This window comes from Eleutherodactylus coqui, chromosome 10 (genome assembly GCF_035609145.1).
Source record: "Eleutherodactylus coqui strain aEleCoq1 chromosome 10, aEleCoq1.hap1, whole genome shotgun sequence".
NCBI classification, from domain to species: domain Eukaryota; kingdom Metazoa; phylum Chordata; class Amphibia; order Anura; family Eleutherodactylidae; genus Eleutherodactylus; species Eleutherodactylus coqui.
Genome location: NC_089846.1, coordinates 23,340,151 through 23,363,334, shown reverse-complemented (window position 1 = coordinate 23,363,334; position 23,184 = coordinate 23,340,151). Strand labels below are relative to the sequence as shown.

The 23,184-nt window shown below is 45.9% G+C and overlaps 1 protein-coding gene across 4 annotated transcripts in view; it reads left to right on the top strand.

The window, feature by feature from the left end:
* The window catches only part of SH2D3C (SH2 domain containing 3C), a 78,247-nt gene that overhangs the window by 46,217 nt on the left and 8,846 nt on the right, over positions 1–23,184 (top strand). For 3 of the 4 annotated variants that reach the window (XM_066580569.1, XM_066580568.1, XM_066580570.1), the window contains 3 exons: positions 6,893–6,932; positions 21,983–22,111; positions 22,197–22,633. In XM_066580569.1, coding sequence (XP_066436666.1) covers positions 6,893–6,932; positions 21,983–22,111; positions 22,197–22,633 — 606 coding nt within the window. Of the gene's footprint in view, positions 1–6,892; positions 6,933–14,495; positions 14,659–21,982; positions 22,112–22,196; positions 22,634–23,184 lie in introns of those variants that run through there. The other variant, XM_066580571.1, reaches the window with a different exon arrangement.

Here is a 23,184-nt window from a genome sequence, read left to right as displayed (position 1 = left end):
CGGAGTACAAAGATGATGTGGATGAGAAGTCATCACTTATTCTGGCCATAGACAATACTTGGCTGTCTTGTGGATAACCGGTCGATGGTCAACACGCCCAAACCTATTTTGGTTCTTGAACACCACTGATGTTCACCAATGGCTCTATAGAGTATTTTGGATAGTGCCGAGGACAGCCGCTGATGTGCAGAGGAGCAGGAGCGTAACTATGATGGCTGCCGGAGATGCGGTTGTACCTAAAACCTTAGGGTCCTGAAAGTCTCTCTTCCCTATTTAAGGAGAGCAGTAACATGAATGAAGCATTATAACCTGTTTCCCTGAAAATAAGACATAGCATGATTTTCCAGAATTTTTGAGGATGCAAAATGATTTTTCAGGCTTTTTGAGGATGCTTGAAATATAAGCCCTACTCCAAAATTAAGCCCTGCTAACAGTTAATTAAAAAAAAGTCAATTTAAATAGTGTCCAGGCAGCTATACATGTAAAAAAGTTAAACCTTTTTGAGCAAAGCTTAATATAAGACACTGTCTTATTTTCTGAGAAACACGGTAATTACAGATTTAGAATTGGGGTCCCGAAATGTCATTTTACGCCCCTGAAAAGGTCCAAAAATTAGCTTATCCCTGAATTGCATCTATTGTCCAGGATGAGCTCTATCCTATCTATTGCCAGCTTAACGCCCATTTACACATAACGATTGTCTCTCAAACGAATGAAAGTGTGTGATATTCCTTACGTCTGAACGCGAGCCATCGTCCACTTTTCGTTTTTCGCTCAGTTTCAGCCTGCTTAAAAATCATCGGCGGCTCGCTCACTCATAGAATGGGCAGTACTCAAGAAGAAGGGATCGATTCTCAATGGTGATCTGAACATTCTGCACGAGCGTGAACAAACGAGCGGTGACATCATGCGCTCGCTGAAACAAGAATCGGCTCATGAAAAAGGGGCACTACTGATGTGCGCAATGGCCGACACGGCACACCGGCTACTTGCACTGACCACTATTGGCCAAGGCCAGGTTCACATCTGTGCTGGAATCTCCATTCTGTCGCAGATCCGGCACAAAATATCGGAAGAAATAGCGCTGCATGCAGTGCTTTTTCTTCCAATTAAAATGTCGGGCAGCTGAGTGGAAACCGAACGACCCCATTAAAGTCAATGCGGTCCATTCAGCGCTGTTACGTTCTGTCTGGATCCATTCGGCCGGAGGATTCCCCTTTCCTGCTCCCCGAAGGGAGCAGAAAAACAGAACCCCGTTGCAGATGTGGAAGCAGCCTAATATAGCGGAGATTTCCCCCTTACTACGGCAGTAACTCGCACAGCGCCTCTCTGTTACCTTTAGCCCCTACATACCAGAATAGCTGCTCTCACATCTCATACCTCTGTTCTCCGGGATTCCCTCTTTCCCACGGACATACTTATCTCACGCCGATCATCTGGTTACAATTAAAATTCTAGTTATTTATAGGGAGGTCACAAACCCCCTGACAGAGCCATGATCTCATTGTTCCCCCTGGCCTGTTGTCTGCACTGTGTAATGGGATTTACTGTGTCAGCACAGTTCTGTGCCCGGCAGAGACAATGGAAGAGTCTGTAGACCTGGGAGCTTAAAGGGGTCTGCAGAAATATAGAAGTGTACTTCCTAATATACTCCATATTACAGATCGCTGCTCCAGGGCTGTTGGCACTCCGCATGCCGTTGTATGGGATCTCTGTATGGCACCTTAGATATTTTTCCCTAAAAGCAATACTTCTAATATGGCATCCAATGGAGCATGCTATTTCTTTTGTAAAACTTTCCTATGCCACCATATGGGGGCATAGCCTGCTATGGGTATGGTAATACAGCTTAGCAGAACTCAGAGGTTATTATTTTTTTTTTTTCTGGTTGGCACATAATTTGGGGTAGAACATTACTTGATCACAATGAACTTGCATAGGCATCAGTGGGAACTTGACCTGCAATACCAAGCTTGGCCACTGCAGTGGTAACAGAGCTGCCTGCTTCCTGCAGAGATCAGTTCAGTGCACAAGCGCATCAGCCCAGAGAGCAGCTGATCAGAGGAGGACCCTGGTGATGGAGGATAAGCCATCAGCAATTTGCAATTGGACAACCTTTTTAACATAACGGTACACTGAGGATTTTTGCTTGTTGGATGCTGGTTTCTTACCCCAACTTTCCCGTAAATGTCACAGGTGATGGTGTGTGATTCTGGTTTGAGGATACTATGCAGTGGATGGAGTTACAAAAATATACAACTTTATTGAATAACAAAGAACTGTAAATAAACAATAATATGATATCAATAAGCACAACCATTGGTATGGTAGTGTTACTAAACAGTCCAGTGGGCGGTCCTATCAGTATTCTGGGATGAACAGTCCAATGGGCGGTCCTATCAGTGATTGACAGCAGCCCCTGTATATACAGTCATACACAGATTGCTGTCAATCACTGATCGCTCCGCCCATTGGACTGTTTAGCTCAGAATGGACAATATATAAGATATAGATGGATAAAAGACAAGTTATACTGAATCTCTCCCCACAAACTATATATAAGTCCGCTCGGCTCCTCCTGCTCTATAAGATGATGCTTGCAGTTTGGACAGCAGAATCAAGCTGGGAGCTTCCCTTTAACACAGGGGAACACACGCAGCTCTTTGACAGGTAATACCCTACCATGGCTTGCCTATTTCGGAACCTTTTTTGTTTCAACTCTGCTAACTTTAATTACAAATATCCAGGCTCAATTCTGGTTGCTGTCTTAACAGTAGTCCACTATCAGGGGCTCGAACCTCTGGTCAATAACTACCGTCTGGATGAATACTATCCGAACATCAGACGGTGATGCACCAGTGGCTGGGAAATATCTCCATGACTATAAGTGTCAGGAGACGTTTTAGTGTGTATGACCAATTTAAGAGGTTATTTGGTTTTGACAGTGCTCCCCCCCCCCCCCCCCCCCCCTACATAAAGCAGTGTCCTGCAGCTGGGACTCGATCTCATAAACTGTAATCCATGGGTGATTTGGCTGCTCAATGTCCCTGCAGCGCTACTAGAGGGGAAATGTTGCATTACACAGCCTGTAGTGAAATCAATGGGCTGTCCATGTAAATGCTGAGACCTCCAGAGCGAGGGCACTTTCTATCTACTCTCTATTGAATGGAGTACTCCGCCTATTAACTCAGAGTTTACTTTTAAGGCTTTTGAACCTTTTTTCTAAACCAGGCATGTATTTTAAGGTCTATGAAACCTCTATATACATCATCCTAATACCCATTATTAAAGGGTAGGTTCACCTTTAAATACTGGTTTCTAGTTCACACTTAGATATAGTAGAACATATAATCTACACCAAAAGTTGGGTAACGGCAAATCCTTTACTCATTCAGCACAGTCAGGGGCCGCCCACATGCCACTTTCATGTACATTTCACATATGCGAGAAACGTATATGAAAAAAAGGGTAAAAACGAATGCATTTTAAGGACATGTTTACATTTTTAAAATTATGTGTGAAATACATTTTGATCCATTTACTGAAAGAAAAACAAGTTTTTCACTGTAAACTTTTTTTTTCTAATAAAGTTTTCTAGTTCAACACTGATGAACACTGATGCAAGGCACACTTTAAAAAAACCCACTAATGAATGAAAGGCACACATGCACACGCAGTGAATGGACTGAAAACACATACGCCTGTGTGAATGAGCCCTTACAGCCTGTAAGTTTTTGCGAGATCAAGTTACAGTCTCCTTAGGGCTAAATCACACGACCGTTTTTACCGTCCATGTGCTGTCCGTGGATTTTGTGGTCAGCACACGGTCAGTGTAAAAGAAATTGCAGGGTGCCCTATTGTAGTCCATATCACGAGAATAGGACATGCGATGCCCACTGTCTGGGTGCGGCTCACACACCGCCATCTGAATGCCCCCGTAGGCCTGGCGTGGCTCAAGGAGCACAATCGTCGGCACACGGGGATTGGCGCACCTCTACCCCTGCGTGCGTGTTGGAAGTTGTTATTTTCCCCCTCTTGACATAAGAGGATGCAGAGAGGAAGCTTCCCATTGTCCGCCTTCATGGATGAAGCATGCTGTTTCCTGCGTTGCGCCTGCATCCAGGAGGAGTCGCACCCGGCCTCTCGACCCTCCTGTGATTCACCCCGGCCCGGAAACCTGACTGAGAACACAATGTCTGCTGCCCTCATAGCTGATGGCCCCGCAGGGAAATCCAGGGATGACAGAGGACACATAGTGACAAATATCCTGTATGGAGCCACCAGTCAGTTATTATTTTACATTGTTCCATGAGGGACGAGGATTAGACTGAGGGGTATGGGATTAGCCAATTATATGCGGATTGGGTTTTATTTGTCAAAACTGTCATAAACTGTATTATATACACTGATTGTCATAACCGGCCCTCCCCTAGAAGTTGTGGGAATATAAGGAAGCTTTCTCTGTGTGATTGTAACATTATTATAAGTGAGTGATTACATATCAGAGTAAAAGGAGCATTTATTGCAGAAAACTGACCCCTTGTAGGGAGACTCTAGTACCCTGTTGTACCGCCTCTAGCTTGGATACAAAATGTGATACAGGCGGTTATGGAGGCTCTAGTACCCTGTTGTACCGCCTCTAGCTTGGATACAAGATGTGATAGGGGCAGGCATGGAGGCTCTAGTACCCTGTTGTACTGCCTCTAGTTTGGATACAAGATGTGATACGTGTGGGCATGGAGACTCTAGTACCCTGTTGTACCGCCTCTAGCTTGGATACAAGATGTGAAACAGGTGGGCATGGAGGCTCTAGTACCCTGTTGTACCGCCTCTAGCTTGGATACAAGATGTGATACAGGTGAGCATGGAGGCTCTAGTACCCTGTTGTACCGCCTCTAGCTTGGATACAAGGTGTGTTACGGGCAGGCATGGAGGCTCTAGTGCCCTGTTGTACCACCTCTAGCTTGGATACAAGATGTGATACTGGTGGACATGGAGGCTCTAGTACCCTGTTGTACCGCCTCTAGCTTGGATACAAGATGTGATACTGGTGGACATGGAGGCTCTAGTACCCTGTTGTACCACCTCTAGCTTGGATACAAGATGTGGCACTGGGGAGGGCGGCATGGAGGCTCTAGTACCCTGTTGTACCGCCTCTAGCTTGGATGCAAGATGTGATACTGGTGGGCATGGAGGCTCTAGTACCCTGTTGTACCACCTCTAGCTTGGATACAAGATGTGATACAGGCGGGCATGGGGGCTCTAGTACCCTGTTGTACCGCCTCTAGCTTGGATACAAGATGTGATACAGATGGGCATGGAGGCTCTAGTACCCTGTTGTACCACCTCTAGCTTGGATACAAGATGTGACACTGGGGAGGGGGGCATGGAGGCTCTAGTACCCTGTTGTACCGCCTCTAGCTTGGATACAAGATGTGATACTGGTGGACATGGAGGCTCTAGTACCCTGTTGTACCGCCTCTAGCTTGGATGCAAGATGTGATACTGGTGGAGGCTCTAGTACCCTGTTGTACCACCTCTAGCTTGGATACAAGATTTGGCACTGGGGAGGGGGGCATGGAGGCTCTAGTACCCTGTTGTACCGCCTCTAGCTTGGATACAAGATGTGATATGGGGGGGTATGAAGACATACAGGTTCCGAATGGTATCCTGCGGCATATTACTCCACATTTGCTGTAACTGAGCCTCTATATCGTGTAAACTTGTAAGCTGTGAATGTTGGCGTCTCAGGTGGTCCCATACGTGTTCTATTGGTGATAAATCTGGCGACCGGGCAGCCACGGAGGTGTGACAATGTTGTGGGGGCTCCTGTGACCCCCTTGTGTGTGCGGCCGAGCATTATCCTGCTGCAAGCCGCCATGAGAGGAACTCATGTGGCTGCAGGATGTCCTGAACATATCGCTGAGCTGTCATTGTCCCTCGTACCACTACTGGGGGGACCGACTGTCGTATACGATGTCCGCCATACCATCACACCAGCAGGGGGCAGTGTACCGTTCCACAGCAAAGGCAGGATTGAGGCACTCACGCAAGGTCTCCAGAGATGAACACGGGGCCCAAACTAAACCTACACTTGTTGCTGAAGACAACCCGGTTCCACTCCGTAGCGTCCAGTTTTATCATTTATGACACTACTGCAAGGTGACGGTGGGTGTCAAAGACAGTATATACAATGGGCGCCGTGAGACCAAATGTCCTTTAGCCAAGTGCCTGGAAATGGTTCCGACAGACACAGGGGTGTAACGATGGCGTCACCTTCTCTGGATGGCGGACAATGAAATAGTTGGAGCTGCTGGTGCTTGTCAGACAATTAGACAATCCTCTCTACTGGTGGTCTGTCGAGGGCATCCAGGATCCGATTGCCTTGTGTGCAAAGGCTACCTTTACATGGGCAAGCAAAATATCGGGCCTAGAGACTCGGGCTGATATCGCGCTTGCCAACGTGCTATTTCACGCCAATGCGGGGCATTTTTTATTCAATTTATTCGATGCCTCGCATCACTTCTGTGAAATTGCGAGCCTCAAACACGTGTTTTACGCACGTGTCAATGGGAAACACGGCATCGCACTCACATGCAAATTGCACAGTATGCAAATGCCATGTGATGTCTCTTAAGGTCCCATGAAAGCGACGGGCGAGGTGTTCCGCGGGAAAAGCCACACAGAGAGCAGGACGTGAAAAAATCTTCTGGGGCGCAATGTTTTTTTGACTATGAGTGTAAATATAAACTGTCTGTCTGAGCTGTAATACCAGACACAGTACAAGAGTGGCGCTGTTTCTGAAGTAAAAAAATAAAAACCTCTTTTTTTCTAATCGCCTACAAGATCAGTAGTAATATTCTTTTCCTAACGTTCCTTTTCTGCTTTGCAGGACCTGTAATAGTCTGGATGGTGGAAGCGAGTACATGAAGGTAAGATCATTCTGTTTCTTATCACCATATGTTTATCCTATGTCTGCCACCTGCCTCATCTCCCTGCGGATCAGCAGCACCCAACACACAACTAATGACATCAGCGTAACGAAGGCAAATCATCACCCATGGAGATGCTACGTACAGTAGCACACATGTAATACTGCACATAACGTCTGTCAAGGCCTGCTTGTACAGGATTAGAAAATAGCTCCTTTTTTCCGAAACAGTGCCACATCTGTCCACAGGTTGTGTGTGGTATTGCAGCACATCTCCATTCATGCAATTCCAGCCACAATCCATGTACAGGTGTGGCGCTGTTTTTGGGAGAAAGCAGCCATGTTTTTCCAATTCTGCTAAGTAATTCCAGGAGATGATACAAGTATACCTGGACTTTCCAGAGATTTCCACATATCTTTTCGCAGCCAGTTCCAGATGGTCTGATCTGTAAGAAGGGGCTTTGTTTTTGTTACTACTTTTATTTTCAATAACTGTTTTGTATGTCTATTGTATGTTCCTTTCCCTTTGTATATTAGCCTTTTTTATATACTCTTTATAAGCACTGCTATCTCTTGGGAATAAAGGCCCATTTACATGGAGCGACGATCGCTCAAAAATCGCTAAAGAGTGATCGTTTGAGCGATCATCATTGTGTCTAAACACGCGGCCATTGTGCCCTTTTCATGCACTGCTGGCTGATCGTTAAATTCAGGCCAACCTAAAAATCGTCCTTTAGCCTTATCAGAAGTTCTCCACAGGGAGTGCTGATAGCATTGTTTACCGTTGGAGAACAAAGAAACTGAAAGCAGATAAGAGCCATTGGGCTGTTAACTGCTTTCAGCTAAAAGGCTTCATTTGCACACTTAATTGCTATTAAGTAGCTGAGTAGCTACTTAATAGTTTATGTAAAATGATCGCTCAAAGCTGTCACTGTCGTTTGAGCGATCATTGCTCTGTGTGAATGGGCCTTAAAGTCTTAAAGTTTTATTAGTCTGTCCTTGTAGTTCTATAAACTGCCCACAGACCCTCTGATGAGGCTCCTTTTAGACTGAACCATTCACAAGAAGTGAACAAGCCAACAATTATTTGTATGCCTGCATAAAAAATAACGACAAGTGAAAGTCAGCAAGCTGAATCCAGATGGCTGACCAGCCTCGCAATATAACAGTCAGTGGTGGCAGTGGATTTTTGGGGACATGCAAGGCCATGCCTGGGTGTGATTTAGGCTCCATCTTGCAAAGAGTGCAGGATCGAGGAAGCCAGGAAAAAGTCAACTCTGTGATTGGGCCTCTTGTATCGAGCCATGAGACCTTGAGTATCCGTGACAAATCTCCTTTAAGTGTTGGTACTTTTTTTCTCTACTACAAGATAATTACAGATCACATTGAGAGCAGCACGTTACTCATCATCACAGGAGTTGGGGCGAGAGAAGATAATTTAATGACTTCTCCAAGTAACTAGATCTGGGCTGTACATAGATGTAAGGGGGCCCATAGCAAAGATTAAAGTGGTGCTGGTTAGCCCCACCACACTCCTAACCACCAGGGCCAGGAGGACTTGATGCTTGTTTTCCGCAATCTCCTTTCTGGGACCCTTTGTTTGCTAATGTTGTAGGGACTGTGGAGAGGGAATCGCTGCACAGGTTCTCGCCAATAGGGGGTGCAGCCAACCTGAGCTGGGCCCCCTCTAACAAGATACATTACAGTGCAGCCAGGATGTCCCACATTGTCCATATGGTGTAGAGTCCCCATTCTGGCATGGAGTGATGGGTGTTGTAGAGCTTTTGTTGGCTGGTCATGCACTAGGGTGGGAGGGAAAAGATGGCTTGAATCTAGTAGAGGATTATCAGGAGATGCCCCATCTCATAGGTTTTACAGTAGTTGGAACCCCAGCAAAAAAAAAGTATTTAGGTATCTTCTCTGAGCAATATCTGACACAAGTTGGGTTGCGAAAATATATATTGAGCTATGTCAGAGGTGAAGGTCATTGCTTTGAGTTCAAGGCAAGGAAAAGTTATAGCCTTAAAGGGATTGTACAAGAATTAACTTTTAGCACCGTTTGATAAATGTCTAATTGGTGGGGTTCTCACTGCTGAGACACCCACCCTTATCAAGAACAGGGGTCCCATGATATCCCCTTCTCCATTCCATTGCAGGCTCATTGCAACCCCCTTCCCGCAGTGAGGATGGGATTGAATGTAGCTGCGGTTGCGCATGCATTCATTTTCAATGGGACTCTTGGAATGAGCTGAGCGTTTGTATTCATTTCTGTCAGACCCATTGAAATGAATAGGGCGGTGCCGAGCATGCTCACAACTGCTTCATTCAGTCTTCTCCTCCTCACTGCGGGGGCTGGATGAAAAATATGGTCACCCGAATATGGCCTTTTAGTTACGCCCTTGACTGCTCTGTTACATCAAAAACAAGTGGTGGACAGAAGAGAGATTCTAATGCAAGGAGGGTCAGGGAAATAGATATAGAAGGAAGAAAAAGCTGCTTCAGAAGGGGCTGCCACCCAAATTTTCCAGATCCCTAAACGGCAAAACTACCAAATTTTGCAATGATGTTTTTCTTATTCCCATTTTAGTTGACGAATTAGGTAGTTTTTACGAAAACTGATTGGGAATGTAGCCCTATACTACTGTAGTGTTAGCCTGTCATGATTTGCTGGCTTCTTGGATCACGGGGTCAGAACCAGCCCCCATGATTCCAGTGTTGGATAGTTTGGTTGGCTGGGTGATATGTATCTGAGCCGACAAATCAGCGCTTGTCTGTACACATTTATTCTGGCTCCTCCTCATTGAGGACGCCGGTTATACTTCTAGCCTGAAGGTGTTTCTGGTCACGTCAGTGGCTCCTGTCCTGTTCCACTGTCAGATAAGTCTGTTTGGCCTTAAGGATATTTGGGGTGTTGTGACATCTGTTATTTCTGCATTTGGTATTCCATCTGGTTCATTTTGTGCTTGTTTAGGATCTACACCGTATATATTTATTGTAGTAAACATTATCCATGTTTTCCAAGTAGGGAGATTCAAGTTCCTGACGTAGGGTTGCTGTCATCAGGGCGGGTGCTCCATTTTTAGATAGGGTCTTCTCAAAGTAGTAGGTTAGGGTTAGACTGTTCCTTGACTTTTGGGTTTTGTTGTAAATATTTTGTGTTCTCTGCGTTAGTATATTGGGTGTACATTCGATGTTGTAGGACAACACGTTATGTCCATTCTGTGTAAGGCTTTTTGGGTCCAGCTAGCATTGCCTTTAGTGGTCGCCACTCAGCAAGACAAATGGCGAAATAGTGTATTAAAGGAACACTCCGTGAAAAGCTGATGCTGTGTGTGCTATGCTTAGTGCAGGGGCTGAGAAGGCGGAGCATTACTTCTAATTTGGTAGTCTGTGTCATGCTCCGCCCCCTCAGCCTGCACCGGACATAACCCAGTGTGTCGATTTTTTTTTTTTCTAGAGTTTTTTTTTGGGCTCCAAGGATGACGTAAAAAAACCAAAAACATTGCCCTAAGAGAGCGGGTCATCCTCCGGCCAAGCCGAGAGCGTAGTATAGAATGCCGCCTAATGAGTTCTCTTCCGCTCATCCACTTGGAGAAGTTACATTGTGGATGAGAGCGCTGCTCTTGTGAGTCTCTGTGCTGCCACATGTCTGCTTGCATTTGTCGCAGCTTCACAAAATAGAGCATCTGTCAAGAGAATCTGGGCCAACGAGGACCGACACTTGTCTGTAGACTTAACCTTGCCAAGTACTCAGCCCTGTGAATTTACAAAACTTGGCAACAAGCGGGGAAGCTGCTTCCTACGAGCTCTGACTGCAGGGACACGTATAGCGGCACGCCACTACTATTAATAGAAGTATTACCGCCAAACCGTAGTAAAGAACCAAAAAGATTACATTGCCATAAATCGTCTTCTACGCATAACGAAGTATATCATGTGGGAACTATATGTAGGATCTAAGGGAGCATTGCTTGGGCACTGTATGGTGTATAATGTAGGCTCTCTATGACAGTATTATCATGAAACTATATGGCAATATGATGAACATTATGACAACTGTCCAAAAATTGCAAGATTTGAAATCCTGCTCTCCTTGTAGTCCTGGGGCGTATTTTCTATAAAACCAGCCCTTCCCTCGACAACAGACTTGCAGGGCTGCAGATCTGGCCACAGAGGCAGGAGGGGAGCCCCCCAAAACAATCACTATTTCACCATTGGGTATTGCACTCGGGAAGGGGTGTGGGGTATAATATGGCACTGGAACCAGGAATGTACATACCATATGTGCAACCTGGGCCAGTATACAGAGGCTCGTTAGTTAAGGGTTCCCACTGCCACCTTAATTGAAGATTTTTGTTGTATTGCGGAACGCCTTAAAGGGATTGCCTGAATGCGAGACCATGGTTCTAAATTGGTTAAAACAATAAAAGCAGGAGTACTTAGCTGGTACTTACCCAGTCATCCAGTGCTGCCATTTTTGTGTTTACGAACAGCTACCATCTGACAAATCTGTCACCACTTAGATGCTGGGAGTCACGATGCCAGGAGAACGGCACATGACCGTTGCGACTTCTGATTGGCTGCAGCAATCAGGTGGTAACCATTCCCAAACAAAGATCGGGAGGATTGCAGTGCTGGATCGCCATCGGAGAGGACTGGTAATGTTGCTGCTTTTGTTTTTTTTGAAAAAATGGTCTCACACCCGGACAACCATTTTTGAGGTGCCCATAGATCTTCAATAGCTGTCAAACACAGGCTTCTTCGGCCAACAGCTATTTCTCCCGACTTCCCCATACAGATGCGCACTCGCTTTTGCAGAGGTGAACAAGCCGCTGCCAGACATCTGTGGCGACCGCTTATATTCTCAGATAAGAAAAGGATCAGACGTTGACCGTTGACAGTACCCAATTCTTCTTCCTTCCAATAACAGCTCTCTGGAATGAGTTGGAGGCTTCTATAGTCAGCTGGTCCCACCAAAATTGGACAACTTTACCCTAATGTTTATGGGGACCTTTAGATTGCATGTTCATGACAGAGCTAACGAATTTCACAGGTCCCAATTACTGATGAGCAATATAAAGTTTCAGTACTCTATGATGAGCTATTGGATTGGAAGGGGCCCTTGTACTGTTCTTGCATGGGGGCCCTCTGCTGTCTGTCCTCTGGCTGGACACCTTTATTAGGTTGTGTCATAGGTGAAAGTAGGTGACGCAGATTCAAAATACGATGCAGACGAAGGAGTTACACAAATGAGCAATATTTATTTACAAACACAAGGGTGAAAATAAGTCAAGGTTTGATAACAGAAACGCAAGTTGACTTACCGTAGAATTTACCACCCCTAAGTAAGGGTAACACGTTGGGCATTAATATTGGTAAACAATATAAACACTCATTACAAGGCGAACAATGACGCTTTTACACAGGCCAAGAATCTCGTTTGCCCGAGCGAATGAGCTGGTGATGCCGTCACCAGCTGGTCTGCGCTCGGACAGCGTGTTTTTTGAATCACGTGGTTCTCGAGCACTAATTGTGAAACACCTATGTGAAACACTGAAAGATCAGCGTTTAAGCGGCACGATAAGTGCATGAGCCAATGATGATTTGCATGCGGGCTGAAACTGGATGACAGACGAAAAGCGCACAATTCTCGTTGGTCATTCAGTCGTTGGCTGCGTTTAAACTGGACGATTTTTGTTCAGTTTCGCTCGTTTGAATGATTTTCTGAACGATACTCGTTTAGTCTAATGCAGCATTACTCAAAGGCACAGTCCGTGACTATAAGGAATCCGACCCTGTACTCAGCCGGAATCCGCGTGTACCTGACATTCTTTTTCAATATTGTGGATGGTTCGCACAGAGAGCCATCGGACATGTGCAGTACAGGTTTTTGGGGGGTATTTTATTTTAAATCCCTGCTTTTCCCGCGTGATTGCTAGGCCATGAGGCGGGTACCCACAACCTTTCCGCAATGTCATTGTGGAAGGGCCGTGGGATCGGACAGCTTCCACTGACTTCAATGGAAGCCGTCCCTGTGGAATCTGCACTGAAATAGAGCATGCTGCGATTTTTTTTCCCTCCACGAGCGGAAATAGCAATTGATTTCCGTTCGTGTACAGGAAAACCGCGCTTTCCCATAGCATGCTATGGAAGGTATTTGCTGCGCAATCCGGAGGCGGACATACACTCCGGATTCCGCAGTGCGAATGCGGCCGTGTACAGGCGGCCTTAGGGGACAAAGAAAAGTAATTATCTATTATCCGTCAGTTGAAGGCACAGCATCAAGATTCCAGTAATCTACTTGCTGTAATAGCGATCCTCTATCTGTGTCCCTATCACAGATATTTAGACAGATGAAAGCCCTCTGGTCAGGTCAGTAATGGTACCTTTATTTTCTAACGTGTCACTCTTAAGGGTGTGCACACCTACAATGTGGATTGAGGCCGGCCTCACTTATGCAAGTTGTATGGGAGTACTGACTTGACCAACTTGGGTAAGTCAAAAGTCGGGAGTGAACCTCCATCCTGGGTCCTTGGGCTCCTGATGACCATGTTGACGCTTCCCAAAGGATGAGCTTCCTCATATGGGATTCCTCTGCTCTGTGTGACTTCCTCCTGGTCAGTGGCCCCTCTTATTACCGTCTCTGTACCTAACAGTACCTTATTCAGGCACATACACAGACTATGGTGCTCCCTCTCACAAGCCCCTCCGACTGTCTCTTCACTGTTTCTGTGCACTGCGGCTCTTCTCTTTCGCCTTGCTACTCCAGCAACCCCTCTAGATCCTCTACTGACCTGCGCTCGCCTGTTCGTGACGCCGCTACAATATCATTTATACTTCTGATGTCATCATCTCCCATAACCTCTCACAAAGCATGCTCCGTATTAATTTTGGCCCAATTTCTGGTGCGTTAATTTGGCCCAAATTTTTGCGTATTTCTGTCCAATGCTAAGGCAACTATTTCAGGGCAGCCGCTGACATTTGTGCGTCTCGGAAAGATTTACACTGATGACATAATGGGGTCCTCTACGAGTTCACATACAAACCTTAAAATGTTCCTCAGAGATAAATTAGAAGCAGTTCAAATTTATCGTCTTACAGATATTGTCAATTTGTCCATTTATCAGCGCGAACTAAAAAAAAAAGCCACGTGCACTTTTGCACTATTTTCTTAAAGTGACCCGGGCGGCAATCTCCAATGTTTGGCGGTGACCCCGCATTCCTGCCCTCCCCCCCACCAGCAGAAACTTCATTCATTCACATACATAGTAGCCCTCCTTCCCAGCCTAAAATCCCTAAATAGGGGGAGGTGTATAGGCCCGGAGAGGCGGAAAGAGAATTGGGAGATGAGTAGAAAGACAGAGCGAGGGAGGAGGAGGGGAGATGGGGAGGAGAGGCTTTGGCCACGGCTGAATTTCTATGAGCGCTCCGACTCCTCCCATGATGCTCTTTTGACAAGGGATGAGGTAATGCTTGAAGCATCCTGCAATCCGACAGCAGCATCAGCACCAGTCGCCAACCTCACTTGTACAAGCTGCTCCACGAGCCGTGCACCCGGCAGCCCACAAGGGGGTCCATTGCAACTCTACATCCTGCTGGGTTTTTCCTTATTTTTTTGCAATTTGGATGGAGGATTTGCATTCACCATGACTGAACGGTGCAGTTTATGGAGCGCCCTGTCAGCAGCAGCATGCTGCTTCTACCGGGGGTCTTTCATGCAGGTGCAGGTAAGGACCTACATCCTAAAAAATCCCATTTATTCACCCGTCTCCGGTCAATTTTCCATAGTCTTTCATCAATCTGTCCATTCCTTGCGTTAGATGGGATGCACAGGTACCTGTGCACAGGTAGACTGTTTAATGCCAGATGGACAGGTGGACCCCCGCAAACACCCATCTCCAGATATTTTCATATTAAAAGTAGTTAAAATGGATATAGCATGTGTGCAATGCCTGTATGGAGTCCATAAGTTTGCGGTGGAAAGGAACATATTGCAAATCGTGCCTAGAGATGCGGTAGGAACCGACTCTCGGTGTTCTTTGAGGACATCACCCATAAAGACATAGTAGATGCTATGAAGGTGATGCTACCTGCAAACCAATGGGGGGAAGTTTCTGGGTAGATGTCCAGACCAAAGCTGGTCTAAGGTGACGTCAGTGTACAGACAGTACTAGGCAGTATAGGGTTAAACACGTCTGCATATGTGTCCGTCATGATCATGCATGAAAGCTACAATCCCGTACATCCTGGTGTAACCATCGGTTTATCTACATTCATCACCGCGATGCTGAAAGGACAAGGTTAAATATTGCTGCGTGGCGATCGGCAGTTGTTGGCGGCTTGGTCAAAAATTACGAACGTCTGTGGATTCTATAAAGTAATTTATTTGGGCACCGTGTAAAAAAAATGAGAGTGTTCGTCCAGTGCCCTGTAATTGGTTCAGATGGGCATGGTGTAAGGCGTAGCGTCTGAGACTATCGCAGAGTTTAGTGTCGCTGTCACCCTGCGGCAGAAGGCGCCACGTCCTATAGGTGAAAGTTAGGCATGAGCAGGAAGGAGCCCAAAAGTGATTCTTTGCATTCTGGCAAGGATAGGGTTACTGAGGATGGGTGATGGAGCAATGTATGAATGACTGGGTGTTACTCCGGTGACGTCAGTATGTCTATCCCTCCGCCAATCGCTTCTTACCAGGTTCTTAGAGCAATGACATCATTTCTAACCAATGGCAACCCAGACAGCATATGCGGTACCTACAGATCGGGGGGCTCCCCACATGATATAGGCTAGGGAAAAAATCACTGTACAGGTATTGGGGGCCATTGTTCCAGCAGCAAGTGCAACCCATACTGATATATATATATATACGCGCTACGGAAAGAATTGACTAATGACTCCTACCTAATCAGAGTGTGGAGTTAATATAGGATGGGGTTAAATGACTGATGTCATGTGTTGTGCTGCAACCGTGTCCTCCGGGGAGAGATCAGTCACCGCGTCCCCGCAGGACACAGTCAGACGTGCAAACTGAAATGAACCAGAAACATGGAGAACTTACAAGCGGGGTGACCACAGGGCACTGGCGATATGGTGCCTTACCACGGACAGCGCCCATTAGTGGTCATTTGTCTGCAGGGCTGGGGTATGAGCGGATCATTTTTATGCCCTTCACTATAAGACCAATTAACGTCATCATATATAGATATATAGATAGATATATATATATATATATATATATATCTATCTATATATATATATATATATATATATATATATATATATATATATATATATATATATATATATATATATATATATGTATATATCATCATGTATATGTATTATGTATATAATGATGTCCTGTCCTACAAGGCTATACATGTGTGTGTGTGTGTATATATATATATATATATATATATATATATATATATACACATATATAGTACGGTATTCTAGCCATGCAACGACCGCAATTCTTCATCCCCTTGGAAGCGTGATCAGCGCAGACGCCCCCTCCCTTTTCCGTGTAGTAGTAAAATCAATGGAGGGATGGCGAGGGCTTGTGGCAGGAGACAGATCCAGTCAGAAGGAAGTTGTCAGACCGCACGGAGAAAGAAGCCGCAGTCTTGACAGGGGTGGGTTGACATGGCAACGGCATCTACTTAAGCCTTGGCCTCTCCAGGGAATATTTAGGCTGAATGTCCCCACCAGTAATTAGAGCAGCCCCCTTGTTCACGGCATGGACAGAACTGCGGGATAATTGTGCAAAGGTTGTCTAATGGAGAGAGAAGGCTCGTCTGATGAGACGGAGGTGCAAGGAGGCAGCAAATGGGATGTGCAAGACCAAAATGCATCTTTTGATGCAAGCAATCTGTCTCACAAGATTTAGGGCAGCATTTTCTCCCTTTAGTCCCGACATTGCACTTATTTTATATGCGAAAGAAATGGGGTCCCATAGCAAAAATGTAAACGGGTCCCCCATTATGAAGTCCGATTTTGCCACCCAGGATAGTGGGGTCTGGTGTTTTGTTTCCCATTCCAGGTCCTAGAGGCCTCTGTATATTTGGGGCCATGTGATGTCTATGTTAATCCGCAGACAACACTCTCAGCCTCATTATAGTTTATGAGGCTGTACTCACTTACGGAGGCTCCCCACGCCTTTCAATGCTTCGGGTGACAAAAGAATGCCATCGTTAGTGATCAAAGGCAGCAGTTTCGGCATAATCCCATGAAGGATCAACAGTACGCTAGTCCTCTATTTTGCCTTCTCCTCCAAACACTTACATTTCGTGGATGCCATGAGTTGGCGATTCTTGCCATTCTTGTCTCAGGGAGGCGTAGGATGTGTCCAGCAAAACAGCATTGACTTTTTTTTGCACATGGACAGATGGTCCAAATGAACAAACTCATTACACGTCCTATTTCTGTCCAGATCATGGCCGAGAACCAGGACCTCCAAATACAAGTCAATGACCTGCCTCACCATTGATTGGACAACACATGAACTCGCAGACACAACTGTCTTTCACAGCTAACCTTAAAATCCCCAATTTTAAACTTCCTTATTTGCTAGGAATACAGTGGAGGAAGGTCTTGAATACGTTCCTGCTACCCGGTAGCAAAAGTGATGGTGCAATTGGAGCTGGGCCCCCTCTGTCCAAGAGCCCCATAACAGTTGCATGGTCTCCGTCTATGGTAATACACCCTTGCCTTTGAACCTATAAAGGGCCTAAGCAATACTAGTACTATGTCTAAAACCCGAAGCAACCCTTACCAAAACTCATACCAAGCTTTACCCCATACACCTGGCATTGTACATAATAGTCAAAGCCCTTCTGCTCCATGTCTGATAAGAAGACCTCTAATGACGGCTGCAAATATGGAGGAAAACACCGGCCTAAATCTTGTGAGACAGGTTTCTTAAATCAATAGATTTATGGCAGCATTGCCCCCATAGTCCTGGCACTGCAATGGTATTTGCAGCCCCCTTTGAACCCTGAGAGGTCTCCTACAAGACAAGGACCAAAGGATCTCCAAATACGCTATGCGTATGGAGTAAGATGCTACCATAAATCCTGTGCCATGAGTGGCCTCTGAAGATTTATGCCCCCGTAATCCTCGCCATGCAGATAGTATTTGCAGCCCCCTTGGGTTTGAAAGGACTTCTTACGTGTTTGGGTGGAAATATTACATGCATTGCAATTAATATGGCAAGGAGGGGGCGCATCGGCATAAATCACATGACCTGATCAGCTGCCGGGTAGAGATCCTTGGATTTATGTTAATTAATCTGACGATGGGCGGGAAAGAGTTGTTACAGTTTCCTTAATTTCCCACTGGGCTCAGTAGCTGTGAATATGTTACATCTAAGTGATCTCCAGTCAGTATTAAACTGTGACTTTTTATACCAATCTCCCAAGACGCCAAATAATAGGACTGTAAATACTGCCGACGGCACAGACAGGAGTCAGAACCCCAAATAATATATTGGACGGTCACCTTTTAACCCTTTCCAATCCACTGTCTGACGTCTGAAGACATTTTGATTGAAGGCTGTACAGCTCCGATGTCGGAAGACGTCCGGCAGGGTAATCTTACTGTATATTATTGGCCGCTCTGTTGTCGGGGGGCCTCTCCGGCATGTCCAATACCGCAGTACTGGCTCTAGCCAGCAGATGGCGCCATTGTATAATGGCAGAAAGAGAAAACCCCCTAGGAAACCCTGAATCCAAAATTGGATTGCAAAGGGTTAATGGCCTCCCTACGCATTATAAAGTTGATAACCCGAACCCGCCAGACGTCTCTCTAATGTGTATTGGAGCCGCTCAACTTTTCCCTAACAGATGATGTCAGGGAAAACCGAGGAGATAAGCCGCCAGGCCTGAGGCTGAACTACCTAAACCCACGACTGGTCTCCCGAGCCAAACATTCATGTGTATGGGGCCACGGGAGGAAACCGCTGTCAGCTGAACAATTGTTGATGGCATACGAGCAACTTAAATGGAGGTCTGAATGGTGAATTTGGCTTGTTATGTAGTGATATGGGAGTCAAGGAAGCATCAATGTCAATGTCCACTGCAGACCCCAGGATCATTGGGTGGCATCCATGTGAGAGCTGTAATGATGCGTTTAGTCTACGAGTTACGTGGGGCACAAAGTCAATCACTGATCTTGATATTGAGGGTATATTTACACCAAAGAGCTTAGGGACCATTTTACGCGGGACGACTTGTTGGGCGCCAGCGATGATCAACCTTGTGCTTTCACACAGGAACGATCATCGCTAGTGAATGGAGGCGGAGCGGCCGGGGATCGTTCACCCACCCGTCTCCATTGACAGTAAACAGGCAGTTGTTCATACGTGAACGACTGCCTGTTCACACAAGCCGATCCGTCGTTCTGTTTTCTGCATGTAGAAACTGAACGAAGAACGAGAAGCGGATAAATTCTGGTTCGCCGTTCAATCGATGCATTCAGATTCCCGCTGGATGCAAGAATCTAACCATTTAACGGACGTGTAAAAGGCCCTTACAATCCAAGGGCTCATTCACAACCGGTATATGCAATTCCAGTCTGTGAAGAACGCACTGTTATCGTTGCATGTGTTTTTGATGCGTGTTGCATGTGTTTTTGATGCGTGTGCATGTTTTTTACATCCGTATTGCATCCAGATTTACTGCTTTTTTTTCACAAGCGCGAAAACCTCCCACTATCTGCTGGCAGCATGTATGTAAAATGCAGTAAATATGCATGCAGCTGCATATTTGCTGTGTATTTATGCAATCTCATTGACTTTAAGGGGTGATTTTGGTCCGTAAATATGGACAAAAATAGGAAAATATGCATTTTTAAATTTTTTTTACACGCATAAAAAAATCCACGTTTGAATACTCCCATGCAAATCAATGGTGTTTTATGCTGTCTGTAGAACGTCCGTTACAAATATGGACATGATACGTTCAGAAAATACACCCGTGTTAATGAGCCCTATCTGTATTGGAGAACGCAATAAGGCGGCCGTGGGGATCCAGCTGACTCAGGGCATTACATCATTGCTCTTCCCGTGTGGGAGGCGGAGGGGCCGTGCATGGGTGATCGGCTCAGGTGTTCCCGTGGCCACAAAAGCTCATTACAATGCAGACGATGCCTCTAAACCGTCTGTATTATTCAAGGAGCCAGACCAGCTTTGATACGATTTTCTGCGGAGGGGGATTATCTCGCGCTGGCGTGGGCTACGGCAGAGAAAAGCAGAGACAAGAAACCGCCACCTGGACTGATAAAGAATAAATACCTTAATTCTCTTTCTGCAATGCTCACTAATAGTCAGATCTGTCGCCTCCATATGCGAAAGGGAATTACCAGCCAGAATTAAATGGTTTATGCTGATCCTGTTAAACGGGGGTCACGTAGCTCTTCTGTAAGTAGGAGCCATAGGTGATGAATTACTCACGGTCGGTGCTGTCATCTGCTTTGGAGCAATCCAGGGGTTAACGTTCAGGTCTTTGGGTGAAGATTAGCGATGTCATCGGGCAGTGTCGGTGATGTCACACAATGCTAAATGTTGCTAGTTGTCAGGGGAGCAGACGTAATCCGCTTTATACTACTATCCGCCAAGAGTTTGTCACCTAGGTGTGGGGGAACGGAGACCGATGTCACTACCTCATATACACAGGGTATAGCTATAGGGGTGCAGAGGTAGCAGTCCTACCCTAGGGGGATACCAAAGCCCCCTCTGGCACAGAAAGGCACCCATATTATAATTGGCACGTAATGGACAGGTCCCTGGTGCAGGTTAAGGAGCTTCGTGTTATAATGAATACTCAAGTGTCCTTCTGAAATCCATTTCTTAGTTAAGCTGCAAATAAGGGAGATGGAACAATTCCTCTGCAGCGCCACCTATTGGAAGGCAGTATTCCTGCAAGTCAGTGCTGCCTTCCAATAGGTGGCGCTGCAGAGGTATTGTTCCATCTCCCTTATTTGCATATTACCCAGAGGAGCAGGAATGGCCTTACCAATCTCCTCACTCACTCACCTTCTAGGTGCTCTCCCTAAGGAGAAAAGATAGCGTTAGTTAAGTTGTAGCAGCGCACTGGCGGGGGGTTCTGCAGTCTGGGCTATTGGGGGTTGCTGACTACTCGGTGGTGAGAGCACAGGAACGATCATGACTGTTGGGTGCTTCAAGGGAACCTGTCATCAGGTATGAGCAACATAGATTAAGTTATGGTGCTCATATGGCAGGTTCCTTGGAGTCCGGGGAGGTATTTCTTACCCGTTTCCCCAATCCAACACTGTCACCCCCCAAAAGTCAGTGCGGACCATACAGCTAGATCGCTGGCTGCACGTTGTGCACTCCCAATGACTGCTATGGGGATGAGTGCGCACAGTGTGCAGCCAGTGGTCCGTGTTTCGGGGCTCCCATGCGCCATGCATTATGTAGCACATCCTTCATATTCAAGTACACTATTGCTACTGGTATTTCAATATAGGACACCACTAGTGACATATAGTGCTGGGTCCGGCTGTACGACTACACCCTGTATATGTATTTCTGGTTGCGTGGTTGCTTTTGGAAGAGTGTGTGGGGGGGTCATGTAATATAAGTTAGCGCAGGGCTCAAAGAATAAAGATATCAGACGCAGTGACAGATTCTTCCAGGTTTTTGCCCAGCAGCCGTTCCTTCCAGTTCTCGTCAGATGGTGAATATAGTCCAATGATGGAGAAATATGTCCATACATTGGTGCCAAAAGCAAGAACGGCACCAGTCATTCTTTCCATCTGCCCACATTAGTCCTAACACCACATGTCCACATTAATACAGAAGCTGCCGATTTCACAGTCTATAGAGAAGAATCAATGGTTTGATCTAGAAGGCTTTGTATCAATAAAGTCCAAGGTTACAGTTTAGTTAGGAGGACCAAAGACTAATTGGAATCTTCTGCTATAAGTATATTCTAGATTGAGCTCTTTGAAGATGGGTAAGATGTTGCAGATCTCACTTTCCTGAATATGTGATGAACTCATACAAGTTTTATAATGTGCTTCGTCTTCCAACAGTTCTCCAAGGAGAAGTACATCTTGGATACTCCACCAGAGAAATTGCACAAGGAGTTAGAGGAGGAGCTAAAACTTAACAGCTCAGACTTGCGCAGCCATGCCTGGTACCATGGGCGCATACCCCGAGAGGTAATGTGACGTTCAACTTATGCCATTGTCCCCTACTAAAAACAGTGATGAGTGAGTAACTTTACATGTTCTTCTATTGACTCAGGTGTCGGAGAGCTTGGTGCAGAGAAATGGGGACTTTCTTATTAGAGACTCCTTGACCAGCCTGGGTGATTATGTACTGACCTGTCGATGGAAGAATGAGCCTTTACATTTCAAGATCGACAAGGTGATGGTTAAAACCAGTGACAGTTACACCCGTATACAGTATCTCTTCGAACAGGAGAGCTACGACAACATCCCAGCCCTGGTGCGCCTCTACGTCGGCAGCCGAAGGGCAGTCTCCGATCAGAGTGGTGCGCTCATCTATTGTCCTATTAATCGTACATTTCCATTGCGATACCTGGAAGCTAGTTATGGGCTCTCGCCGACCAGGCAAGGTTCTCAGAGCCCCCAAAAGGGACATATGAAGAGGAGAAGTATCACCATGACTGATGGTCTCACTGCAGACAAGATCACCAAGAGCAATGGATGCCCAAACAGGTATGAACACTCATCCAGTGACCAGTGAGATAGTCATTGAAGACAACACAGGCTAGAACATCCTGTTCCTTAAAACCAACTTTCTATGGAAGTAGCTTAGGATTTCATGGTTCTTCAGAAACCTGGAGCAACAGAGACACAAAATTTTGATGTCTTGGAATAGGGGTGGATTTTGAAAAATGATAGCTTTTTCACCATCTATTTTCCTTTGATGGTCCTACTAGGAAGGTCGATACAATGTTTGCTTTTACTGTATTCTGACTTTTAAAGGGGGTGTCTAGTTGTAAACTATAGATTGCGTTTCCCGCAGGATAGGTCATGAGTAGTAGACAGCTCCGTTCCTACTGCAGTGGCCAGCCTTGGTATTGCAGCCTATGTTTCATTAATTTCAATAGGAACTTGGCCTGCAATACCTAACATGACCACTACAGTGGAAACGGAGCTGTCTGCTTCCTGCAGAAATCAGCTCAGTGCTCAAACGCACTGGCCCAGATGACTGTTAATCAGCGAGGTCCAGGGCGGCAGACCTCTACTGATCTACTATTGATGGC